At 60.4% G+C, this 22723-nt stretch overlaps 1 protein-coding gene across 5 annotated transcripts in view; it reads right to left on the bottom strand.

Annotated features, from left to right (window-relative positions):
- The window catches only part of SLC9A3 (solute carrier family 9 member A3), a 44344-nt gene extending 22063 nt beyond the window's left edge, over positions 1–22281 (bottom strand). The window contains exon 1 of one of the 5 annotated variants that reach the window (XM_045039532.1): positions 20818–22281. In XM_045039532.1, coding sequence (XP_044895467.1) covers positions 20818–21025 — 208 coding nt within the window. In that variant the 5' untranslated portion in view covers positions 21026–22281. The remainder of the gene's footprint in view (positions 1–20817) is intronic. The other 4 variants (XM_045039529.1, XM_045039537.1, XM_023239985.2 and 1 more) reach the window with 4 other exon arrangements.
- Between the last annotated feature and the right edge of the window lie 442 nt (positions 22282–22723).

Genomic DNA, 22723 nt, shown 5'->3' with positions numbered 1-22723 from the left:
AGCAGTGGAAACATTCCCAGAGAGAATGAGAAGCGCTGGGAGTACACAGGGGACCCCCTTCACCTGGGGGGCAGGCGTGTAGGGGTTGGGCCTGAAATATCACACACTCGGGTCCACACACAGGTGCTCAGAGACACAGGTGGGCACAGACACACACACGCGCGCACACACACGCACACGCACACCCCTGCACGTGACTTCCCCAGCACTGACTCCACAGACGAGCGTGAGGTTCCTTCCACGCTTTCCTAGGACGGGACTGGCTTAACCCCCCCCCCCACCACCCACGGGGAGAGGAACAGACCCCCCTCTCTGACCTCCATGCTACCTCAAGAGGCACCAAGGTATGAGTTAGTTACAGCAAATGTGTCAGCTGCCAAGCCCAGGGCAGGAGCTGAAGATATTTATAGTGTCCTCAAATATTACCTAGCTGACCCCACACCTCCTGCCTGCAAGGATGTTCCAGATGAGTGCTCAGAGTTGTTGTCAGACAGGCCTGGCCTCTCCCCAGGGAGGGTCTGTTTCCAGGACCCTGAGTAGAGCTTCGAGAGCAAAGGAGGCCTTTCAGGATTGGCCCTTCTGCTCACAAGCCACGAGACACTTTAGACATTGCGTGCCTACAAAACTCAAGCAAACTTTGTCAATTTTTAAATTAAAAAACGAAAATTGTTAATAGCTTCCTAGGAAAGCATCAGATTCTTTCATTTGGAGCCATCGTGAACAGAAGTGAGGACAGAAGGAAGGCTGGGCCCCAGCCAGCTTCAAGCACTGAGCCCAAGCGTGCATGTCCGAGCTGAAGGCGTGCGGGGACGGGAGCTGGAGCCGGAGCCCAGCGAGCACCAGGACGACGTTCACAGCAGCGTCCTTCTCCCTGAGCAACCCCCTCCTTCTCAGCCCTCCTGGGCCAGGTTGCTCCTGTGGTAGTCCACCTTAAAGGATGCCATGCTTAAGCTTTGCTTTCTTATGGTTTCATGACTGGCTCTAAATTCAATCAAAGTTTGGGAGCAGGACCTGTGACAATTATACCTTCGGGGCCGGGCACTGGTGGGGTAGCACCATTGTACCAACCGACCCTAGGGAACAACCACGAACTCTGGAAGAAACATGTCAAATGGCAGCTTAGGCACTGAGGAGAGACGGAGAGAAGGCAGACACTGGCGGGCTCCAAACCTTGAGGGAAAGGGCGGCAATGGGCGAGTTCCCTGTTTTCTTTTTTGTTTTCGTTCTCCTGACTTCCCTGTTTTTTATGGCTTTTTCCAGAGAGCAGACCCCAGCTGGGGTCGTCCAGAGCAGTTAAAACTGTAGCCTTACTGGGCTGAGAAAGCGGAGGGCAGAGATGACTGTGACCACGGCAGCTGGGCAGCGAGAGGCCAACATTCTATGTGTGAACTCGTCCCAAATTCCTGGCTGATCCTTGAATTACACACGGGAGAGGCAGGTACCAACTTCCTGTCACCACAGGGAGACCTCTTTGGAGTCTCAGTCCATTCCTGGTCAAATGACAGCACAGCACCAACCACCACCACAGAAATCAAGGCTCTCCAGAGGAGCACAGCGGAATACAGAGTCTCTACCACGTATGAGCTATAGTCCTGGAAACAATCCCTAATTACCAGACACATGAAGACACAGGAGAATGAGACCCAGACATCACTGGGGATCTCAAGGTGATCCAGACATTGGAATTAGCAGACAAGGGTTTAAAAAAAACTACTGTAACTATGCTTAAGGGTGTAAAGGAAGATATACTTGTAATGAATAAAAACCTAGTAAATCTCAGTAGAGAAAAGGAGTTGGCGATTTGGTTTCAATAAGAGCCAGATAGCAAATTGCTTAGGCGTGTAGGTTCTGTGGTCTGTTCGGCAGTTAGTCAGCTTGGCCGCTGCATCACAAAAACAGCCATAACACCCACGAACAGCTGTGCTCCAAGAAAACTTGATTTACAAAAACAGGTGGCCAGCCCACGGGACATAGTCTGCTGACCCCTGACGTAAAAGAAACCTAAAAGAACCAAATGGAAGTTCCAGAATCGAAGAGTTCAATATCTGAAATAAGAGATTCAATAGACAGACCTGACAGCAGACAGAGAGAGGAGAGACAGTGAACTCGAAGTTAGATGAGTAGACACTGTCCAGCATAAAGAACAAAGATGAGAAAGATAAAAACGTGAACAGAGCATCAGCCACCAGTGGGACAGTGTCGGAAGGTCCAATACATGTGTAAATGGAGTCCTGGAAGGCCAGGAGACAGAGGAGGGGGTGGGGAAAATCTGAAAAGAGAATGGCCCCAAATGTCGCCCATCTGGCGAAAGACATAAATTTGCAGATCTGAGAAGTCCCTCAGATTGGATTTCTATCTGGTTTCTATTTCTATCGATCGGTCTTCAAGTGAAGTTGGAATAAGTGTGAGAAAGGCTGAGGGTCCAGGGAGAAGCAGTGGGGGCGGTGGGGCGCCTGGAGGACATGAGATGGGCACCCGGGGTTTGGGGAGGGCCGGGGACGGGGCTGGGGCCAGGAGAGGACCTCAGAAGAGGAAGGGCGGGGGGCCGCCCCAGCCTGGGCTGCGTAGAGCCCCACGGATCAAGCTGGTGGTACCGATCCGATGGCACACAGGGCGTGACTGCTGCAGGAAGCTGGTGGCCCGGTCACGGAGACCCTGTTTAACAAAATGGCTCGTGGAACCGCAGCTGCAACGGCAGGAGGAAGAAAGGGTCCACATCAGAGCCACGCAGATCCCCGCGCCGGCACCACGGACGGAACCCCAGCTCTGCTCAGGGTGTGGCGGGCCACCGGGCCCCGTGTACCTGGTGCCTCCGCCTCCACAGGACCTGTGGCCCCGGAGGCTTCACAGACCAGAAAGGCGTTGTTCCTCAGAGCTTTCCGCTTCAAGGACATGGAAAGTTAGTCTTGGCCTGGTGGTTGCCTGGAGGCTCGGAGATCGACCACGATGGTCACACTCGTTGTAAAATCCACCAGACAAAGATACAAAGATGCTTCACTCTGGGGTGGGGCTGGGGGGCCGCGAGGGGCCCTCGAAAGGCTCCAAGGATTTTATGAACGGGTTCTCTGTGGGGGAGCAGGTGTAGGTCTCACTGACCTTTTATCCCTTCGTGTGAAAATTCCAGCGAGGCTATTTTCTCTGAGGACATCTTTGGTGCAGATAATGTGTGGGCAGCGTCCCAAGGTGTCGTAAACCGAGCCTGTGCCCACTCACGTGGCTGCTGTGTCGCCACGGTCACCACTATCAGGGCGTTCCTAGCACCGTCCCCTGAGGCTGGGACTTTGTCATGGGCCGCTGCCCGGACGCAGAGCAGCAGGAAATGGTGGGGACTATTGACTCTTGATATGGACGTGGTGCTGCAGGAGGGTGAAGGGCTCCCCAAGGTGGGAAGGCCACGGGGCAGCTGCCGGCCGGGAGGGCCCCGCTGAGGACAGCAGCGCTGACACATGCCAGCTGTTCCCGGAGGCACATGGAGCCGCGGGGACACCCTTCAAGAGGACAGGCACAGCCTGCTGAGTGGCCTGGCCAGGTGCTGCCCCTGCGGACCCCTCGTGCCCGGTTCCCCACGGAGCAGTGCCTCCACGGTTTCTGCATGTGTGAGGGCTTTCTGTTCCGAGGGACCTGTCCTGCCGCTTCTCGGGCTATGATTATCTTATCCCTCCAGACTCGATTTCCTCAAGGTCAGATGACAGTCTAGACCCTTCTGGGAAGCTGGACGATGACAATCAGATTCTCACAAGGAAGGTGGACTGAGTGCGTCTTCCCCAAGCCTGATGAAAACAAAAGGGGAAAAGGGGGGAGGCTGGGTGTCACTCATTGTCTTTATTTTTCATTTTTTGGCCAAAAGGAAGGAGAGATACGAAGACACTGGCGAGTCAAGCGGGTCAGTCAAGCGAGTGAGGGAAAGTTCGAGTATCACCATCGCTATCCACACCGACGAAAGGAGGGTCGCACCCTTGATAAGAAAGTACATCCAGAGATTTCAAACCTCTTTTCAAATATGAGAGCAGAAGTACTTGACAGAAGAGTTGAGGGGACAGAGATAGAGGGAAAAGACAAGGACACAAAACACAGGAGAGGAAACCTAAAAGGGGAAGAACAAGGGACGATCGGGAGACGAGAGCAGAGGAGACGGGCACTGACCCGACAGCCACAAACACCCCGGGCGCACAGGGCTCCAGGGACTCTGTCTCCAGGGACTCAGCATGATGGCCAGTTGGATCCCACCCCCAAAGTCGGGAGGAGAGGGAGGAGACCCCACACGAGGGAGGAGGATTGGGGGGGAGAAGGAGACCCCACGTGAGGGAGGAGGTTGGGGGGGAGAGGGAGGAGACCCCACACGAGGGAGGAGGGTTGGGGGGGAGAAGGAGACCCCCCGTGAGGGAGGATGTTGGGGGGGAGAGGGAGGAGACCCCACACGAGGGAGGAGGCTGGGGGGGGGAGAAGGAGACCCCACGCGAGGGAGGAGGTTGGGGGGGAGAGGGAGGAGACCACACACGAGGGAGGAGGCTGGGAGGGGAGAGGGAGGAGACCCCACACGAGGGAGGAGGCTGGGGGGGGGAGAAGGAGACCCCACGTGAGGGAGGAGGTTGGGGGGGAGAGGGAGGAGACCACACACGAGGGAGGAGGCTGGGGGGGGGGGAGAAGGAGGAGACTCCACACGAGAGGGGACTGGGGGGGAGAGGGAGGAGACCACACACGAGGGAGGAGGTTGGGGGGGAGAGGGAGGAGACCACACACGAGGGAGGAGGTTGGGGGGGAAGAGGGAGGAGACCCCACATGAGGGAGGAGGCTGGGGGAGGAGAGGGAGGAGGCTGGGGGGGAGAGGGAGGAAGCTGGGAGGGGAGAGGGAGGAGACCCCACACGAGGGAGGAGGCTGGGGGGGAAGAGGGAGGAGACCCCACATGAGGGAGGAGGCTGGGGGGGAGAGGGAGGAGACCCCACATGAGGGAGGAGGCTGGGGGGAAGAGGGAGGAGAGCTCACATGAGGGAGGAGGCTGGGGGAGGAGAGGGAGGAGGCTGGGGGGGGGGGAGAAAGAGGAGACCCGACACGAGGGAGGAGGCTGGGGGGGAGAAGGAGGAGACCCCACGCGAGGGAGGAGGTTGGGGGGGAGAGGGAGGAAACCCCACACGAGGCACTGGGCCAGGGGCAGGACACCAACTCTGGAGGGGCCTGGAGTGATGCCTCCTTCCTGGGCAGGAAGTTGACTTCCAGGCTTCACCCAGAGGGGTCGGTCTGCTCCTGATGCTTGCTTGTCAAGGCTCAGCTTGCTGCACAGCCAGTCCCCAGAAGTAACAGAGGGAGAAACCACATTTGGTGGAGAATGAACCCACCAAACGGAGGTTCTCCCCAAGACAAGAAGGCACGAGATTCAGGAGATGGGGTGCCCAGTGTGGGGGAGCTGGTGTTGTGCCCGCAGAGGGGAGGGGCCCGGAGCACATTGCCACGTGCAGCAGCCTTCTGGGAGTTTGGAGCCGAACCACTTAAATCCATAGAAAACTGTGCGAACAACAACAGATTAGTCAATGACTTCGGGTAAAACAAAAGGATGTCCTGGAAACGGAAAAATGGTCCCATGCTATCTCATGGCTATGAAGACAGTTTGTGTAGTCACAACGTTCAGCACCGAAATTTTGGTGGAAAACACCAGAACTTAGAGAGCAAGCATGTGGGGGTGGGGCAGGCTTTCTGTGCTAACTCCCCTGGCCAGAGACCCACAGCTGGTGAGTCATATCACAACCCCTTCCCGCCTTGTGCACCCACATGAATGGTCCTGGCCAAGATAGCCTAACACGCCCAACGTGTGCTAGCAAAGCCAGGCACACAAGGCAAGGCGGCTGGCCCCCTGGGCAGGGAGGGTCAGGGGCAGGGGCAGAACGAGTCCTAGATGATGTCTGTGCAGAAAATCCCAGAAAGTGATGGAAGACTTCAGGGTATACAAAGTCCATCACTTTCCCATAAACCAGCAATAAAGGTATGGAATTCGAAATGTAAACCATAACACCATTTACATCAACACCAAAAAAAGAAAAATAAACAAAAAACCAAAAAAAAATCTTAGGTAGAAATCTAACAAAATATGTACAGAACCTACATGAAAACTTGCAAACTTGGACGAAGAAATCAAAGAAAACCCATATAAATGGAGAGAGAGTCCACGTGCACGAATGGCAAGACTCAGCACGGTCACGCGGCGAGTTCTTCCTGGCACGATCCACGGACACAATGCGATCCCAATAAAAAATTCCAGCCTGTTACTTTATCATACGGAGGCAAAAAACCCAGAGCAGCCAGCACGACCTTGAAGAACATTCGAGGACTGACACTTCCCGACTTCAAGACTCAGGTGAGACCACGGTGATCGCTGAAAGGACAGACGAGCGGATCAGTGCAACGGAACAGAGGGCCCAGAAACAGACGCATGTGATCACAGTCACCGGTCTTTGACGAAGGGGCACGGGTAACACGGTCGAACAAAAGCGGTCCCGTCAGCAACTGCCGGGATGGTGGGACGTCCCCGTGAAGAAAAATGAGTCCGGACACAGACCTTACAGCCTTCACAACAATGAACTCTCAACGGATAGAGACCTACAAGTAAAATGCAGAACTGTACGTCTCCTAGAAGATCGTGGGACAGAAAACCTAGCTGGGTTTGGTGATGACTTCTTAGATCCAGCACGATCCCTGAAAGAGGGAAGCCCGACCTCACTGAAATGCACGACCTGCCTGAGAAAGACCACGTCAAGAGAGCAAGAAAACAAGCCACAGCGGGGAGAAAATATTTGCCAAACATGTACCTGATAAAGGATTTGTGTCCCCCACACACGAAGAACTCAAATCTCAGTAAGAAAACAAACAATCCAATTTAAAAATGGGCCAAAAGCCTAAAGAGACACCTCACCAAAGAAGATATGCACGTGGAAACGTAGCTCAATATCATACGTCATTAGGGGATCGCAGATTAAAACAACAAGGTACCACTAGACATCTATTAGAATTATTAAAATCCACAACACAGACGACTGGAGATTCTCGCTGGTGGGAATGCAAAACGGTGCAGCCACTTTGGAAGACAGTTTGGCGGTTTCTTGCAAAACTAAACATACCTTCACCATACGACCCAACAATCATCTCCCTGGTGTTTACACAGAGGACTTGAAGCCTTATGTCCATACAAGAGCCTGAAAATGGATGTTTACAGCAGCTTTACTCGTACTTGCCAGATTGTTCTTCAGTAGCTGGATGGATCACAAAGCCGTGCTACATACACAGTGGAGTGTCATTCAGCGCTAAAATAAACGAGCCATCGAGATAGGAAGATCCGTGGATGAATCTTCGATGCACGTTGCTAAAGGGAAGAAATCCATCTGAAAAGGCTACCTCCTGGAATCCTCATACAGCAGCATTCCAACTCTACAACACTCTGGAAAAGGCAGAGACTACGGAGGCAGTAAAAAGATCAGTGGTGGCCAGGTGATGGGGGAAGGGAGGGATAGGTGGAGCACAGAGGATTTTCAGGGCACTGAAAATACTCTGTACGATCCTATAATGATAGATACACGTCATGACACATTTGTTCAAACCTGTAAGATACATAACACAAGAGCAAACCGCGATGTAAACCATGGGCTTCAGTTAATAAGGATACATCAATATTGGCTCATTAACTGCAACAAATATATCACAGCAATGCCAGATGTCAGCAATAGGGACACTGGGGGCTGGGGAGAGGGGGGAGGGGGAGCCGGTGGGTATGGGGAACTCTCTGTGCCACCTGTTCAATTATTGCGTACATTTTCACCTTCACTAAAAAATTAGGTCTATTAATTTTTGAAAATCAGCATTGCTGAGGTGTGGGGGATTTCTTTGCGCTGTGAGGTAGGCTTGGGAGGCCAGGCCCGGGACGGAGGTGACGTGAGGGTGTTTTAGGGATGAGGGAGGGAGGTGGGTAGGCCAGGCAACACCCTTGCTCTTCGCCCCGAGGGACAACCGGGGGTGAGCGGCCTGCGGTTTTGTGCCGGCCAGGGAGCGGTCTGTCGTGACTCTACTGCGCTCACACACTGCCAGGTTTCGTCTGAACAAAACCAAGTTTGTTCAGTTTCACCGAAAAGGGTTTATTGCCACCCACGGGGAAGGGGCAGCTCCAGACTGGGGTGGTGCGGTGTGGGGTTCTGGCTGCCAGGGTGGCACAGGGTGGAGGGCGCCACGGTGCCCGGAGCTTTCCTAGTGTGTGAGGCAGGAGCAGCGAGGAGGCCAGGTGCCAGGAGAGGGCACGAGTGGGTGTGCAGGGTGCAGGTGTGAGCACACGTGGGTGTGAGCTGTGTGAGCAAGTGCGGGCAGGCGGGCGGGAGAAGCACCCCCCCAGGAACCACGTGGCGTGGCAAAGCTTGTGGCAGAGCCAGGCCCATGCGACGCCCGTGCAGTGTGGCGCGGCTGGGGCTTCAGGTCTACCTTGAAGCTGGCCTCAGCGGACAGCTGCACGCTCCTCGTGACGGGTCAGGCGAGAGCCTCTCTGAGGGGAAGGTTTGCCTGGGGCCACACGGCCACGCAGCCACATGGCCCGCCAGGGCGCACGCCGCAGGCCCCTGCACGCCCCGCCCCCGTCCCCTCCCTGCTGGGACAGAGGCTCCCGGGAAACAGCCTGACGTGTGGCCCTCCCAGGACAGGAGCTCCACGGGAGGGGACGGTTCCAAGGTTTCTGAGGATGCTGTGGCCCGCGTGTCCTCACCAGGGCGCGCTCACACCTCCATCACGGCACCCACAAACACCCTCCGTGGGCCCCGTGTGGCCTCCCCTTGCAGTCCTGGTGGGCGGGACAGTCAGCTCCTGCCAGGCTGCCTGGGGACCACAGACCCTCCCCTGCTCCCCTTGATGAAGGCACAGGATGCCAGGGAGGAAGACCTTGTCTCTGGGAAAGCAGAGAACTCACCCCCGCTTCCCGCAGATAGGCGCTGGGGCCCGGCATGTGGATTTAGGCTGAACACAGCACAGCGTGGCCCTGTGGGCTGGTGCAGGAGGCCGGGGCGGAACGTGCTGGCCCCGCTCAGCTCACAGGCTGCCTGCCCTCAGCCACCCCAGGACAGAACCTCCTTCCTGCTCCTCTCCTGGGAGCAGACACCACCACACTGTGTCCAGTCTACTTCCGAGATTCCGCTGGGCTCCGTGCTGGCTCCCGGCCATGGTCTGAGGAGTGGCCCGCCAGCCCCTGGCTTGGGAAGGCACCATTGTTCTTCAGGGACAGATAACGCTTCCCCAGCTTCACGCAGCTCGTGACACTCGAACTAATCTTCAGGCCACAAGAAAACCAGGATTCTACACTGAAAGCCAGCTGCAGGGGCCTCAGGGCCCATTGCCCTGAGGGCAAGGTGGGGGCCTGGGGAGGGGGAGGTGCAGAGGCAAATCCCGGTAGTCTCCACCCGCTGTGCCACTGGAGGACTCTGTGGTGGGATGGGGGGTGGGAAGAGGGTCCCGGAGCGCTAGGCGCGGGGCTCAGCTTTCCCGGCCCTGGACACCATCGTCAGGGGGCGGGGGGTGGGAAGGGCCCATCCTTGTCCCTGGGCGGCCAGCCACACGTGCCCATCCCACATCTGCCAATGCCTCTCGTGGGGCACCTCAGGTGAGCCAGAGCGGGTGTTGGGCAAAGACATGCTCCTCCAGGCTTTGGGGTCCCAAAATGCAGGGCACAGGCCAAGGCTCACGCCGGCCCGGGGCTGAAGGCACCCCAGCCGTCGGAATGTTCTCGGCGTTTTTGAGTTAATGAGTAAAGGATTTTGACAACAGAGGCTGTACCCTCGACACTGGGGGCCTTCTCAGAAACTTCCAACCGCCTTCCTTCTCCGGTTCACCCCCAGAAACGCAAGCTCTGGGGGGAAGGTGCACGGGAAGGGCTGTGCTGAGACCTGCCCACACCTGGACCCCCGGCCCCTGCTCTGGTCAGTAACTGTATTTTGTAAATGGCGGTCAGGTGACCCCCACCCCAATCCTAGCCACACTGCACTGGGGGAGGGGAAAAGGAGGAGGAAGAAAAGGCACGCTGGTGGCCGCGGTTTGAGGCACACGGGTGAGGGGCCGACACAGGCTTCCCTCGCAGGCCTGGCGGAACCCACAGAACACCCTCTCCAGCTGCGCTTGGTGGGTACAAGCCAGCGCCCACCAGGATGAAGCCACAAAATCGTTCCCACTCCAGGGACAGGGCGGCACCAGGAGCCTGCAGGCAGCGGGCGTGTGGGGGCAGGACTGCCGAGTCCCATGCTTGCCACTTGTGGGAGGACGCGGGCCCCCAGAGCTGGGTCCTGGCTCTCACCTGCCGTCTTGGACACAGGCGTCTGTAGCTGCCGTGTGGCTGTCTTTGCATTTTCGCTTTCACGCAGCTGGTGTCAGTGGGCCTGTTATTATGGCCGGGCCCCCTGCTGGGACCGCCCAGGCCACAGAACGTCCCCCAGGCACCTTTGCAGGACCCTCCATGCATCTGCGCGCCGCACCTGCTAACCTCCGCAATGCAGCCACATCTGAGGGAAATGTGGTCAGCCACGTCCCTGCTGAGGAGGCCAGGTTGCTGGAGAGGAGGGCAGCTAGCCCACTGCAAGGCCGCAGGCATCCCCCAGATGCAGCAACCGAGCAGGCACGGGTCGGGAGGCCCGGGAGGGCCCTGGAGTCCCGTGGGGTTGCCCACGGATGTGTGACATGGCCAGCCGCCAGGAGCCTGGCTGGGCAGCGGCTGTGCGGGAATGGTGACCGTCACCTCCCCGCTGCTTCCCACCCTGGACACCCTTGAGCTTGGATCCTGGCCGCAGCCCAGCCCCCGGAGGCCCCGGTTCGAGCTGTTTGGAGCCAGCCCTGGGGGACCGCGCTGGACCGAGCTCACTGATCCCTCCGAGCTCCTCAGCCGCCTGTGAGAGACCGAGGCCTGAGGCTGGCCCAGCCTGGGTCACACAGGCAGCTGGTCCCCTTCCCGATCCTCTGCTAAAGGACCAGAATGAAGGCTGTGCCGCCACAGGACGCGGGAAGGATGGCAGCACCCCACGCGGAGGCACGGCCCACTTCACCACTGCACCCTGACCGCTTATGCAGTTTCTGCTGTCACTGAGCACACAGGGCGACACTAGCTGACTTCCGGGGAGTCTGGCCTCTGAATTGGCCTTTGTGAAGTATGGGAGGGGGGCTGCGGCTGCCCTAGCCCTGGTGTTGACCACACCTGTTCCCAGGCCTGCTCCAGGGGCCTGCTGCAAAGGCCTCTGTGGCCCCAAGACACAGCTCTTGGGGGGGCCGCTTCCGCTGGGGTGGCCAAGAGGCGGCTTCGGCCCCCTCCTCTACCCCAGGATCTTCCCCAGCCCACCCCCTGGAAGCCCAGCTGCTTCTGTTGGGTTTGGGCAAGGAGCCTCCCTTGGGACTCTGTCCAGCGTTTGACAGTCCATATGGGGACACTGCCTCGGACATGGGGGGTGGCGACAATAACTTGATCATTCACCAAATACCCCCTGAGCACCTGCCATGTCTGCCCACTCCTCCCCGAGCCCCCACAGGGAGTGTGGATGCTACAGAGGTGTACGTGGTACCACAGGACCCCAGGAGCAAGCAGCCTCGAGCCCACCGCCTCGTGGGGAACACGATCGTCAGCCACCTTGTACGAGCCAGCACACAGGAGCAGTGCACACACGCATATGGACACCAAGTGAGTGCACACGTGTGGTCCTCCTGTGGGGCTGCCCTGTTCGGGTCCACGTCTAGCTGGCGGGCCAAAGGTGAGCTGCACCGAGCACCCAGCGTGTGAGGGCTGCGTTCTAAGGGAAAGTAGGTGGCGGGCTGGGAGGCCCACGTCCACTGTACCCCAAGCTCCGGGGCTTGTTAAACCCAAGAAGAAACGGAACCCCCAGGAGCTGGTGGTTTTCCACCCTGTATGTTGTTCTACAAGCTGCCAGAAACAGGCATTTGCAACTTCCTATTTTGCCTTTGCAAGAAACCCTTCCCCGGCTGAGAGCGCCCCACGGTTGGACTTTAGCATGATAGCTCTGCGGGTGGTGAATTCAGAGGCTTCCTGATTCACCCAGGAAAGGAAGAAACAGAACTCGGCCCTTCCCCCCACAGTCCTGCACCCTTCCTCCTGAGCACAGGGCTGACCCTGCCCCCAGAGGCTGGAAGTCCCAGCGAGGGGCTCACAGGATGCCTCCCAGAGCCGATCTGCTTGCCGAGGCCACATCCATCCACAGACCCCCAGACTCCATCCTTAGCCCAGTGGCCTCGACCCCCACCTGGGCCCCCTGGGCTGCTGCCTTCACCTGGACCACTTGCTCCCAACCCCGCTCACTCCAGCTGGCCCCCTCCCATCCTGCGTAGCTCATCCCCGCTGCCCCTCAGATGGGAAGTCTATAGCCCGGACTCTGACCCTATGTGTCCAGCGAAGCACGGGGCTCTCACTTCTTTCCAGAGTGGATGGATGAAAGCTTGGCTTGTAGATGTGGACTTGAGACACAGTGAGCTCCGAGGGAAGGCCCGTGTGAGGCTAAGCCCCAGGTCCCTGGCCCAGCTGGGGCACCTCGCACGACCTGGAGGGTGGCCAGCATGGCCCTCGCCTGTGCAGACACCACCCGTCATTGCCATAAGGACACAGGGCCCTGGCGGGCAATGGGCGGTGGGGGTCAGGTGGGGCAGCGTCGCGCACCCTCAGCCTCCTTGCACCTGACCCGCCCGCCAGTCCTGTGCCCTCTGGGACACTGGAGGTGCCGGGGCCAAAGCAGAATGGCCTGGCCAGGGCCCTTCAGGGCCCAAGACATCATGGACCCTCACAGGTGCAGGCTGTGACCTTAACCTCTGATCAGACCCGAGCGCATATGGATGGTTTCTGACTCGTTTATTCTGCACATGTTTATGGGAAGAGCCTTATAAAATGAGAGGGGTTGTGCCAGCATTACAAATGCCCCAGGGAAGGCCCAGCTCATGAGGTGACAGCTCTGAGCTGCTGCCACCCCTCCCTCCCTGCAGCCTTGTCGCTCTCGGTGGAGCCAAGCACAACTCTGCTCAGAAGCCTCGGCGGCCCCTCTTCCCTGTGACGCTTGTGACTGGCTGCCTTGCTGGCCCCCCTGAGCTCACCGTCCACACCCCACTGGCTGGCTTCCCCCCGCCCGCCCCCTGCTGCTCTTCAGACACACCTACACATGCCCACCTCAGGGCCTTTGCACTGGTTGATCCACTCCTGAAAATGCTTTCGTTACGGGGCTGGTTCTCCTCTGCCTGCACTGTCCGCCTCTCCTCATTCGTTTTTCACTATAGCACATGACGCCATTTATCCTGTGCCATGATGTCATCCGTCTGTCCCCCACAGGAACCTGCACTTGTTGGGGGGTCTGGGGCTGCTCTGTTGGTACCACATCCTGACGTTTGTCAAGTGAGCACTAAACTGAGGGGGCCTCGTCCGGCAGCCAGGGCTGCAGCTGCTAAAAATCAAGGATTTCAAGATTTCAATAAAGGAAATCAGACCAGTTATGCCCCCCAAAAGTTGTTGCTGTGCTGATGGAATTGACCCGCCCGGGACCCAAGTCCCAGGCTCAGCGCAGGAGCGTGAGGGCGCTGGCACCCACGCAGACGCCTGTGTCCCTGGAGCCCGCGCATCGTGACCCAGCGGATTTGCTCTGTCCTGTTCCGGAAGGCGTGACTGGGGGTAAACTGGCAGCAGCTGTCAGCTGGTGGGGGAGTGTGCGTTAGTGCAGGCGGGGTGCAACCTCCTCTGGGGACCCGGCCTGCCCAGGTGAGCACCGTGTGGGCCGAGAAGCTCCCCACCCTGAGCCCCGACGCGCCCTCCGTGCCCTGAGCAGACGCTGGCAGTGCTTGTCCACGGTCTGCCCGCCTCCACGGGCGTGGTGTTCTCAGAAGGCTGTGTGGCAACTCGGGGGAGGAATTCAGGTAAGGAGTCTCTTCCCAGGCCCAGAGCCTGGATGGTCTGGGCAAAACTTACAAACGGGAAGCCGGCCTTCAGGGCTGCGTTCCTTCTCTCAGCCACGCAGATGGGCAGGCGGGGTGCCGGGCACTGAGAACGCGGCACGAGCCGGACACAGTGCCTGCCTTCACAGCGCTGACCTGGCTGAACCAAAGAACTGGGTGGGGGCTTCAGGCGCGGGGGTGAGCTGGAAGGCAGGACAGGTGCCAGGTAGCTTGCGTGACCAGGTGGCGTCTGGGTTTTCACTGGAATCTAGGGGAGCCACACATGCCAGGGCCACAGCCAGGATGGAAGCCACCACACACCCATCGGGCCATCCCGCTCCTGTCCCAACGGCTCTTGGGGCCTCTGTGGCCCCACCAGCCCCTCCGCCTTCACTAATGGGATACCTGCCCCCCAGCCCAGGGGCCCCTGAGCTTGTCATCCTCCAGTCGCACAGGCTCTGCAGGCAGGGCCGGGGTGGGGAGGGGCCCTCGCAGCACCTGGGTTCACTCAGCACCCCTTCTTCCCTGGCCTGAGCAGAGAGAGAAGACAGAAGATGGGAAAGCAGAGGCAGGGAAGGTCAGGAGGGAGGGCTGGGAGGCAGGATAGGAGGGAAGGCGCGGGCACAGGGTGGGAGCAGAGACCCGCCCAGGGAAGGTGCCGGGGACAGGGACCCCAACTGTGCTGCCCACGGCCCAGGCGGGAAACCACCCGGTCTGGGCTCCAGGGCGGAGAGGCTGGTTGAGCAGGCTCTGTTCAAACCTAGCCAAGCACCCAAGACCTGGAGACTCGGACCCGATGCCTGACAGTGGCCAGAGCCATGGGCCCTGTGCTCCTGGGAACAGGCCTGTCCCAGGACCCAGCCAGGAGGAGCCAAAGGGGCCTTCTCTGAAGGCAGCCATGAGCAGGTGCCAAGGCAGGGCAGGTGGCAGAGAGCAGAGCCCCGTCCCTCATCCGCCCCGGCCACCCCTCCAGGTAAAACTCGATATCAGCAGGGCTTCGGACACTGGGGGACGGTGCGTGGGCGTGGGTGGGAACGCAAGCTTCAGCCCCCGGCTCAGGAGCCTGGCCTGTGTGACAGGAAAACTCTCCTCCAACCCATGCGGACATAGAGGAACCCGCAGCCCCATCCTCGAGGGGCAAGAACTGGGGAGGGGGGTGTCCTGACACATGTGCGGAGAAACCAAGTGCAAGGCTGAGTGAGGGACAGGTCAGGAGGGCACAGAGACAGGTCTGCGACTAGATCACAGAGCACCGTGCACTCCCCTGACCACGGTCCAGACCCCCGCAAAGGGGCTTGGTGCCTTGGGAATAAGGCCAAGAACCTCTCTGCTTACAGGAAGTTGGCCCAGGCAGAGCCTTTCTGGGGAGTCCCTTCCATGAGCAAGCAGGACTGGATGCTATCAGCACTTCCCAACCTTTGCCCCTCTTTCCTTGGAATATTTCAGTGTTATACCTTAGCTCCAAATGCCCATGGATTGCTTTACAGCCTGGGGCTAATTCCCCCATGGGCAGTTCCTGAAAAGTGAGACTCTACACCTCCATCTGGTAGAGGCTCTTGGGAGGGCCCTTGGTTCCAGGCTTTGGATGATGGGTCTCGACTCCAGGCCCACTTACTGGGTCCTGCCAGGACTGGGGTCCACTAGGGCCCACTGGCTCATCTACCGCTGGGAGGATGGCACCTGCCCTGCCCTTCCTCCTTTTCCAGATCCCCTCATGCATTCCTCCGAGAGGAGCAAGGCAAATTCAGTGGAGGCAGGCAGGAGAGCATGATGGAGAGCGCCCTGGAACCCACAGGAGAGAGTAGGACAAGGGTGAGGCTCAGCCCCAGGGGCTCCTGGTCCTAGGACCAGAGCACATGAAGTAAAACCCATAAGCTTCTGGTTTTAACGCCAGGAGGTAAATACCCACCCCTGGCTTCCCCCACAGCCTGGGCATGTGCCTGGGGCAGAGGCCCAGCCCCTGTGGCTGTACCTCAGAGAAAGAGTGGATTAGGCGGGGTGTCTGGGCCAGTGGCCCCGGCTCCCCAGGTGCCTGGGCAAGACAACGGAGTATGTGGGTGGATACCCAGGGACGTCCCAGGCCTGCGGCGTAAGTGCCCCCACTCAAGGGTGAAATCATAACGGTAGGAAAAGCACTTTGGAAGCGACGAGAATTGGGGCCAGGAGCACGGGGCCCCGAGGCCCGAGAAACTGGATCGATGAGCCAGCAGCTAGCGTACCGGAAGGCGTGATCCCAGGGCTGCGCTCCAGCTGGAGCATAACTGGGAAGAAGAACTTCCTGTGGAGGCTCAACATGGGTCCGAGGCTGTGGACGCTGTACAGCAGGCCCTGGTCTTCGCACTGGTTATGAAAGACCCCCCCGGGGTCTCTTCCCCCAAGACCAGGAGTGAAGAGGGAGGCATCACATCGAGGGGAGGGCTTGCAAAGCCTCAAGGGTGCTGGAGGTACGGGGACCGGGAGAGGCGACTTGCCACCACCCCTGAGCCTCCAGCCCTCGAAGCCAGACGGTCCCATCGGCCACTGGGGTCCTCCTGGGGGTGTTTCTGCCAGGTTTGAGTGGGTGGGATGTGAGCCCAGGCCGCCCCCTTTCCCGGGAGAGGCCATGGTGTAGACAGCACAGATTCTCAGGCTCAGAGGGTGAGGCCACCACTTCCCAGCCAGCCAGAGTCAGGGGCCCCTGGCCTCCGGCCCCTGCACACCGCGAACTGCACTTTCAGGGGGCCTCAGACTGGGTTTCTCACTGGCCCACCCACACCAACACTGCCCCTCACCTCGGCCGCTACAAGCGTAGCCCGTCCTGTCCAGGGGTCTCATGGCTCGGGCCTGTCTCCTCACCGGCAGGGTCCCGACCCCCTCAGGAGGCTCCTCCCTGACCTGACTCACTGCCCACCTTTTGCCCTGGACCCACCCGGCTGTCAGCTGGATACCTGAGCCACATCTGTCCACTGAAATAGCCCCTACCTAATGCTTGGGAATACATGGACCCAGTCAACCTACAACTGCCCCTTCCCCAGAATCTCCTCTGGTGCCCGCCCCCCCTCGCCAATGTCCATTCCCTGACCTACGACCAAGGCAATAATCTGAGAGCCCAGGTCTGTTCAATTCCCTCCTCTTTGTGCCACCCGGGCAGAGGTCAAAGTTCTCCAGGGTCTGGTTGTGCTGGTCTGGCCTCCTCCAGCCTCCCCTCTGCCTCCCTCTGGTCTCCCCTCTGGCCTCCAACATTCTAACCTGCCTCTTCCTCTAGAAGGCACCTTTCCTGGTGGCAACTCCAGAGCTCTGTCTCCCGAAGCCACCTGGATCCCCACCACCCAAGCGGGCCCTCTACCCCATGCTCTGCTGCCTCACGACCTATGCATGGCCAACGTGGGCCTTGTGCTGGCCCAGCCTTTGGCCTCGAAGGAAGGTCTGAGGAGAGAGAATGCAGTTAAGGGGAAAAGGCCCAGCTTGGTCCAAGGCCCAAGACCCTGGGCCTTTGCAGGCTCAGGCCTCCCCCCCAGGGGTCCAGAGGAGGGAATCACCCCCCACCCAGGGGCAGACACTGTCCCGCTGCAGTGGGTCCCTCAACCTCTCTGGCCCTGCAGGCCTCACCTGTGCATGGGCTCCCTGGCCTCAGTGGCACCCTACTCCCCTTCTGAATTTCCTAAAGATGCAGCTATGGGCAGGGGGCCCCTGGAGGTCCAGATGCAAACAGTAAGTCCTTTGCTGAGCCCTAGACATGGGGTCTTAGGGGTTGTGGGTCCGTGACCTCAGCAGCCACAGACTCCTGGGCCCACAGACTCCTGGCCCACAGATTCCTGGGCCAGCTTTCTGGTGGCCATGACCCTGCCCTCTGGCCAAAGCTGCTTGAGGGGAGCAGCTGCCTCAAAACATTGGCATGAATTATTGCTTTGTCCCTCGTCCCCGCACCTAATTGTCCTGTCTGTTCCAGGCCCCTTCACCCTGTTGCCCTGACCACCCGTGGCTGGAAGAAATCTGACCGAAACTAAAATAAACACCTGGAACCATTGGTAAGACATTTGGCAAATGCTTGGAAATCAGTAGAAACCCCTCTCTTCTCCTGCTCCTGCACCTTGAGATCGAAATAGCCTGACCGTTTCCAATGACCAAAGGGGCCTGAGAATCTCATGAACATGAGCCCTGGACTGCGGAGTCAAGAAGGGAGGACGCTGGGACCCAAAGCTTGCCCTCATCTGTGCACACGCTGGACACACCACCACACGGCCTCCGCCTCGGGTCCCAACCTGGATGCATATGAAGGCGTGGCTAGGAGTGCTCTGTGGGGCTTGTGCGCAGGTGCTGGCTGCACTGGGAGGGGCCTGGGTGACGTCCTGATCTGGGGCCAGGTATGTGGGTCGGGAAGTGGGGGATGCCACAGGGCAGGGAGGTGGGCCAGTCGTTGGGGAACCCCTGGGGTATAACCATGGACCAGGTTAGGTCTCTGCTTCTCTCTGCAGAGAACAATGGATCATGGGGGTGGGGTGGGTGGGGGTCCTGACCGGGGAGGAGGTGGAGCTGGAGCTCAGTGGATCTGGTCAAGAGTGAATGCAGGCCACTGAGGTGAGGTGACCGCTTTCTTTGATGTAGATCTTGCTTTGTAGGGCCGGCTTGTTTGCTAAGATTTGGTTTGGATGTTGAGCCCTGGAAGGCCAGAGGCAGCAGGGGGTGGGGTCCCAAGGTGGATGGAGAAACGATGTCTGAGGGACGATGGGCAAAGGGACAGAGTGGAGGGGCTTGGGGGACTGCAAAGGAAAGGGCCGAGGTGGGGGTCACCCGAGGACCATCCTGAGCCACCAGGAGGACCTTGAGGACCTGGGCAGGGTCAGTGCAGCAGATTCCAGGCTACAGGACTAAGGGGTTGAGCCCGAGGGACGGATGGTGTGGGCAGGGCCGGGGCATGGCTTGGCCCAGAGCAGGACGGCCCTGAAGGGGGGAGGCTGGGTCAGCCCCACAGGCCTTCCCTTGGGGTCCTTTCCATGTTGTCCTTAGAACCCCTGGTCTCCAGGCTTGACTGTTCCCCCTTCGAGGGGGGTCAGCAATCCCAGACAACAATGGAATGAGCATGTGGTGCTTGCACAACAAGCCCTTTTAAGTGAGTGTGGGCAGGAAAACGAACTCTGGGCTTTGCTCTGACTGTGAAGCAGAACTGGCTGGAGCGGGTGGCCACCCTGCCCCGGAGAGGTCCCCCTCAGGACAAGTCTGGCCGCGCTGGAGACTCACAGGTCCACAGCTCTTCCCAGGTGGGTGACGAACTCCTGGGGCCAATACTCTGCTCAGTGAGACCTTTCCCGGCAGCCTCCCCTCAGGGCCACGGGCAGCTTGGGCGGGCGGCTGTCACTGGAATGTCAGATGCCACGGCTGGACTCGGGGAAGCCCCAGCTTTGCAAAGAAAGCATTTGCTTCAGGAAACAAGGGTGTTCCATGTCCCTGTGTGGCTCCCCAGACTGTCACGGGTTCACCCCGCGCACATTGTCATCTTTACGGTGGTGGTTTCACAGAAGAGAAAAGGTGGCAGAGGACAAGAGCCCCCACTCAGCCCCAGAAACGGTCAGTTCCTGGGGGGGAGGGGTGGGTGGTGGTGGTGCAGGCAGTGTGAGTGTTAGTCAGGACAGGCCTCTCAGAGCCCCGGCCCGGGACTGGACCTGTCCAGTAGATGACCGGCAGAAAGCGGCCAGCGTCCTTTGCCCCCAGCAGGGGTGTCCGGAGGAGACACACGGATGAGACCTTGGTGCTCAGGTTTACTCCGGTATCCCAGAAAGCCCAGCGTGGGACAGAGTGAGCACCAGACCGGGCAGCCAGGGCCAGGGAAGAGATGCCTGAGAAAACAGGAGGAGGCAGAGGGATGGACAGTGCCCTCAAGAAGCAGAAAGCAGACAGGGAAGGGCAGGGAGGCGGCCGGCCGGTGGGTGGGCACCCGGGGAACCCAGTGCTGCCCGCCCTCCAGGCATCCAAACCCCAGGTTCAAATTCTGTCGCACGCTGTCCCCGGAGCCGACGACGCTCCAGCCGGCTGAAAAGGTCAGAGCCCAAGGCCCTGGAGAGCCCTCTCCCCTCTCCTGCCCCTCCCCACTCCCAAATCCCAGCCTCCCGCTGATCCCTGGGGCGGTGTCCTCTCCCCTGACTCCGCCCAGTCAGTTACTGGCGCGTCCACCGCCTCCCCAGACCCTCCCTGCCGGTGCCCAACGCGTTGAAACTTTGGTCCCCACGAGCTTTTAAGAAGCTGACCTTCCTGTCACCTTGGCTGGGAGCGACCAGCAGCCCCCCCCCCCCCCCCCCCCCGCTGGCTCACTGAAGCGAGTTATGAGAAATCCCACAGACCAGGGGTTTGGGAGGAGAAGCACTGTCAACGGAAAAATCGCTCCCGCAAATAGGATTTTGCCGGGTTGAATCTCGAGCGGCCCCACTTTCCTTATCGCCCCAGGGCTCGATGGCAAGAGCTCGCGCTGCCTCCCCGCACGAAACAGCTGGACGAGCCCGACACACACAACCCCTGGCCGAGGGAGCTCGGGGATCCAGGCCGGGGTGCGGCACAAGGGAGCCCCGACCGCGGGACCCCGGGACCCGGGGCGGCGCGCGCCTGGAGGGGATCAGGTCGCTCTCGGCGACCAGCGTGGCCGCTGCGGGCCCGGCCAGGCTCGCGGTCCCCGCCTCGCCCCGCCTGACCCGCGGGCCTGCCTACGTGGGGCCGACGGGGCGCTCCCCAGGCCCGACCGCGGGGTGGCTGCCGCTGGGCCAGGGAGACTGCGGAGCCGGCGCAGGAGCGCGAACGCGGGAGCACAGCTCCGTACTCGCGGGCGGGGTCGCGCAGACAGCCCCCCGCCCCGCCCCGCCCCGCCCCACCCCGCGACCCGGCGGGGACAAGCGCGGGAGGAAGTCGCGGCGGGGCCGGGACCCCCGGCTTCTTACCGATCTTGGCCAGGCTGGCCACGAGGATCCACAGCGCGATGATGTACGGGTCCTTGACGTGGTGCCACTTGAAGCTGACCACCTGAAAGCCTTGGCTCGCGCCCCCAGACTGCTCCTCGACGCCCCGCGCCCGCGGCAGCGCGCCCAGCGCCAGCAGCAGCGCCAGCAGCAGCCCGCACCTGGGGCCCGGAGCCCCGCGCCCCGACATCGCCGCCACCGTTCAGCGCCCGTTCCGGACGCGCATGTCGTGTGGGTCCTGCTGCTCCCGGGCGGGTGGACGTGCGGGGCGCGCCCCCCGCCCCCTCCAGGGACTCTCTCAGGGCGGCGCGGAGCCAAGCGCTCGCCGGGTGCGGGCTCCTGTCCTGGTCCCCGCCCGCCACGGTGGCCTTTAATCCAGCAGCCCCCTCCCGCCCCGGGGCGGGGCCTTCCCGCCCCCGCTGCGCGCACGCGAGCACGGACACCGTCGCACGCTCCTGGCACGCCAGCCCAGCCTGCACACGCCCACCCGGGGCCGACTGGTCTCCCTGACCTCCTCTCCGAACTCCCGCGAGCGGGGCCCCTCTACTTCCCTCCTCTATGGCCCGCGCGCCTCCCCGTTCCACCCTGTCCCTGTCCAGGGGCTGGAGGGCGCGGGCCGGGAGGTCCAGGCGCGCGACTCCCCGGAGCGGGGTGAGGTGGGGATCGCGGCAGCGACCGGTCCCTGCGGGCTTGGCTGGGGGCTTGGTGGGCTCCAGGTGTCTCGGGCGCCCCTCAGTGGCGTTAGCTCGCTCCCGAGTTGCCTGGGGCAGCTGCGGGCACATTGGCCCCAAGCTTATCCAGAGATGCAGGGCCTGGGGCTTGTGGACCCCACTGGAGGCCCCAGGGTCCAGAAGGGGGCCAGGCGCAAGCCTTGAGCTATGTCTTCAATATGCACCTGCATTTCCTAACAGTTGGAACAAGTCATCCGAAACCAGGTCCTCTCCCACCAAACCTGGGGTGGTGCCCGATCCAAGTGGTTCTGCCCTGCCCCCTGCATGGTGGCCCTGTTCCTTCCCCGAGGGACCCTCCACCCCGGCCCTCAGAGCCCAGCTGGGAGGCTCAGACCCCAATGCCCTTTCTACCTGAGGGCCTGGCCTCCAGTGGCAACTAGCCACAGCCCCCCTGCCTGAGCAGTAATCCGTGATGGCTCATATGGGCACCTCAGACTTGACCAGGCGAATGCCCCCCTTCTTCCTTTCCCCAGCCCACCCTGCGGCCTCAGCGCTGGGCGGCCCCTTCTTCCTGCTGTCCTGCCCCAGACCCAGGACGCAGGCCTGACTCCTTCAGTCTCTCAGTACACCTGTGGGCCCTGCCTTCAAAATACAAAGGAAGCCCAGCCACTGCTCAGCAAGCAGGTCCAGCCGCTACCGGGCTGCTGCAAAGGCCTCTTGCCTGTGCCCCCTCCTCTTGCCTGCACCCCCTCCTCTTGCCTGCACCCCCCCACCTGCCTGCACCCCCACCTGCCTTCACCCCACCACTTGCCTGCACCCCCCACCTGCCTGTGCCCCGCCACGTGCCTGCACCCCCCACCTGCCTGCACCCCCCCACTTGCCTGCACCCCCACCTGCCTTCACCCCGCCACTTGCCTGCGCCCCCCCAATTGCCTGCACCCCCCCACACTTGCCTGTGCGCCCCCCCCCCACTTGCTCTGTCCTGCTCTCCTGTTGGAGCCTGCAGTTCAGCGGGAAGGCCCAGTCCTCCCAGGACTCAGGCCTCTCTCTGACCTCCAAGCTGCCCTCTTGGGCACCTCCCCTGGCACACCCCCTCTGCTTCCCAACGTCTTTGCTGCAATGTCACCTTCTCCTTTTCCCATAGCTGATCTCTCAGCTCACGGTTGTGACATCCCAACTCCCCTCCCTCCCGGTCGTGTTCCTCTATGCCTTCCGAC

This window comes from Felis catus, chromosome A1 (genome assembly GCF_018350175.1).
Source record: "Felis catus isolate Fca126 chromosome A1, F.catus_Fca126_mat1.0, whole genome shotgun sequence".
Lineage (NCBI taxonomy): Eukaryota > Metazoa > Chordata > Mammalia > Carnivora > Felidae > Felis > Felis catus.
Note: the sequence above shows the minus strand (reverse complement) of the source record. Positions and strands in the feature narration are given on the sequence as shown.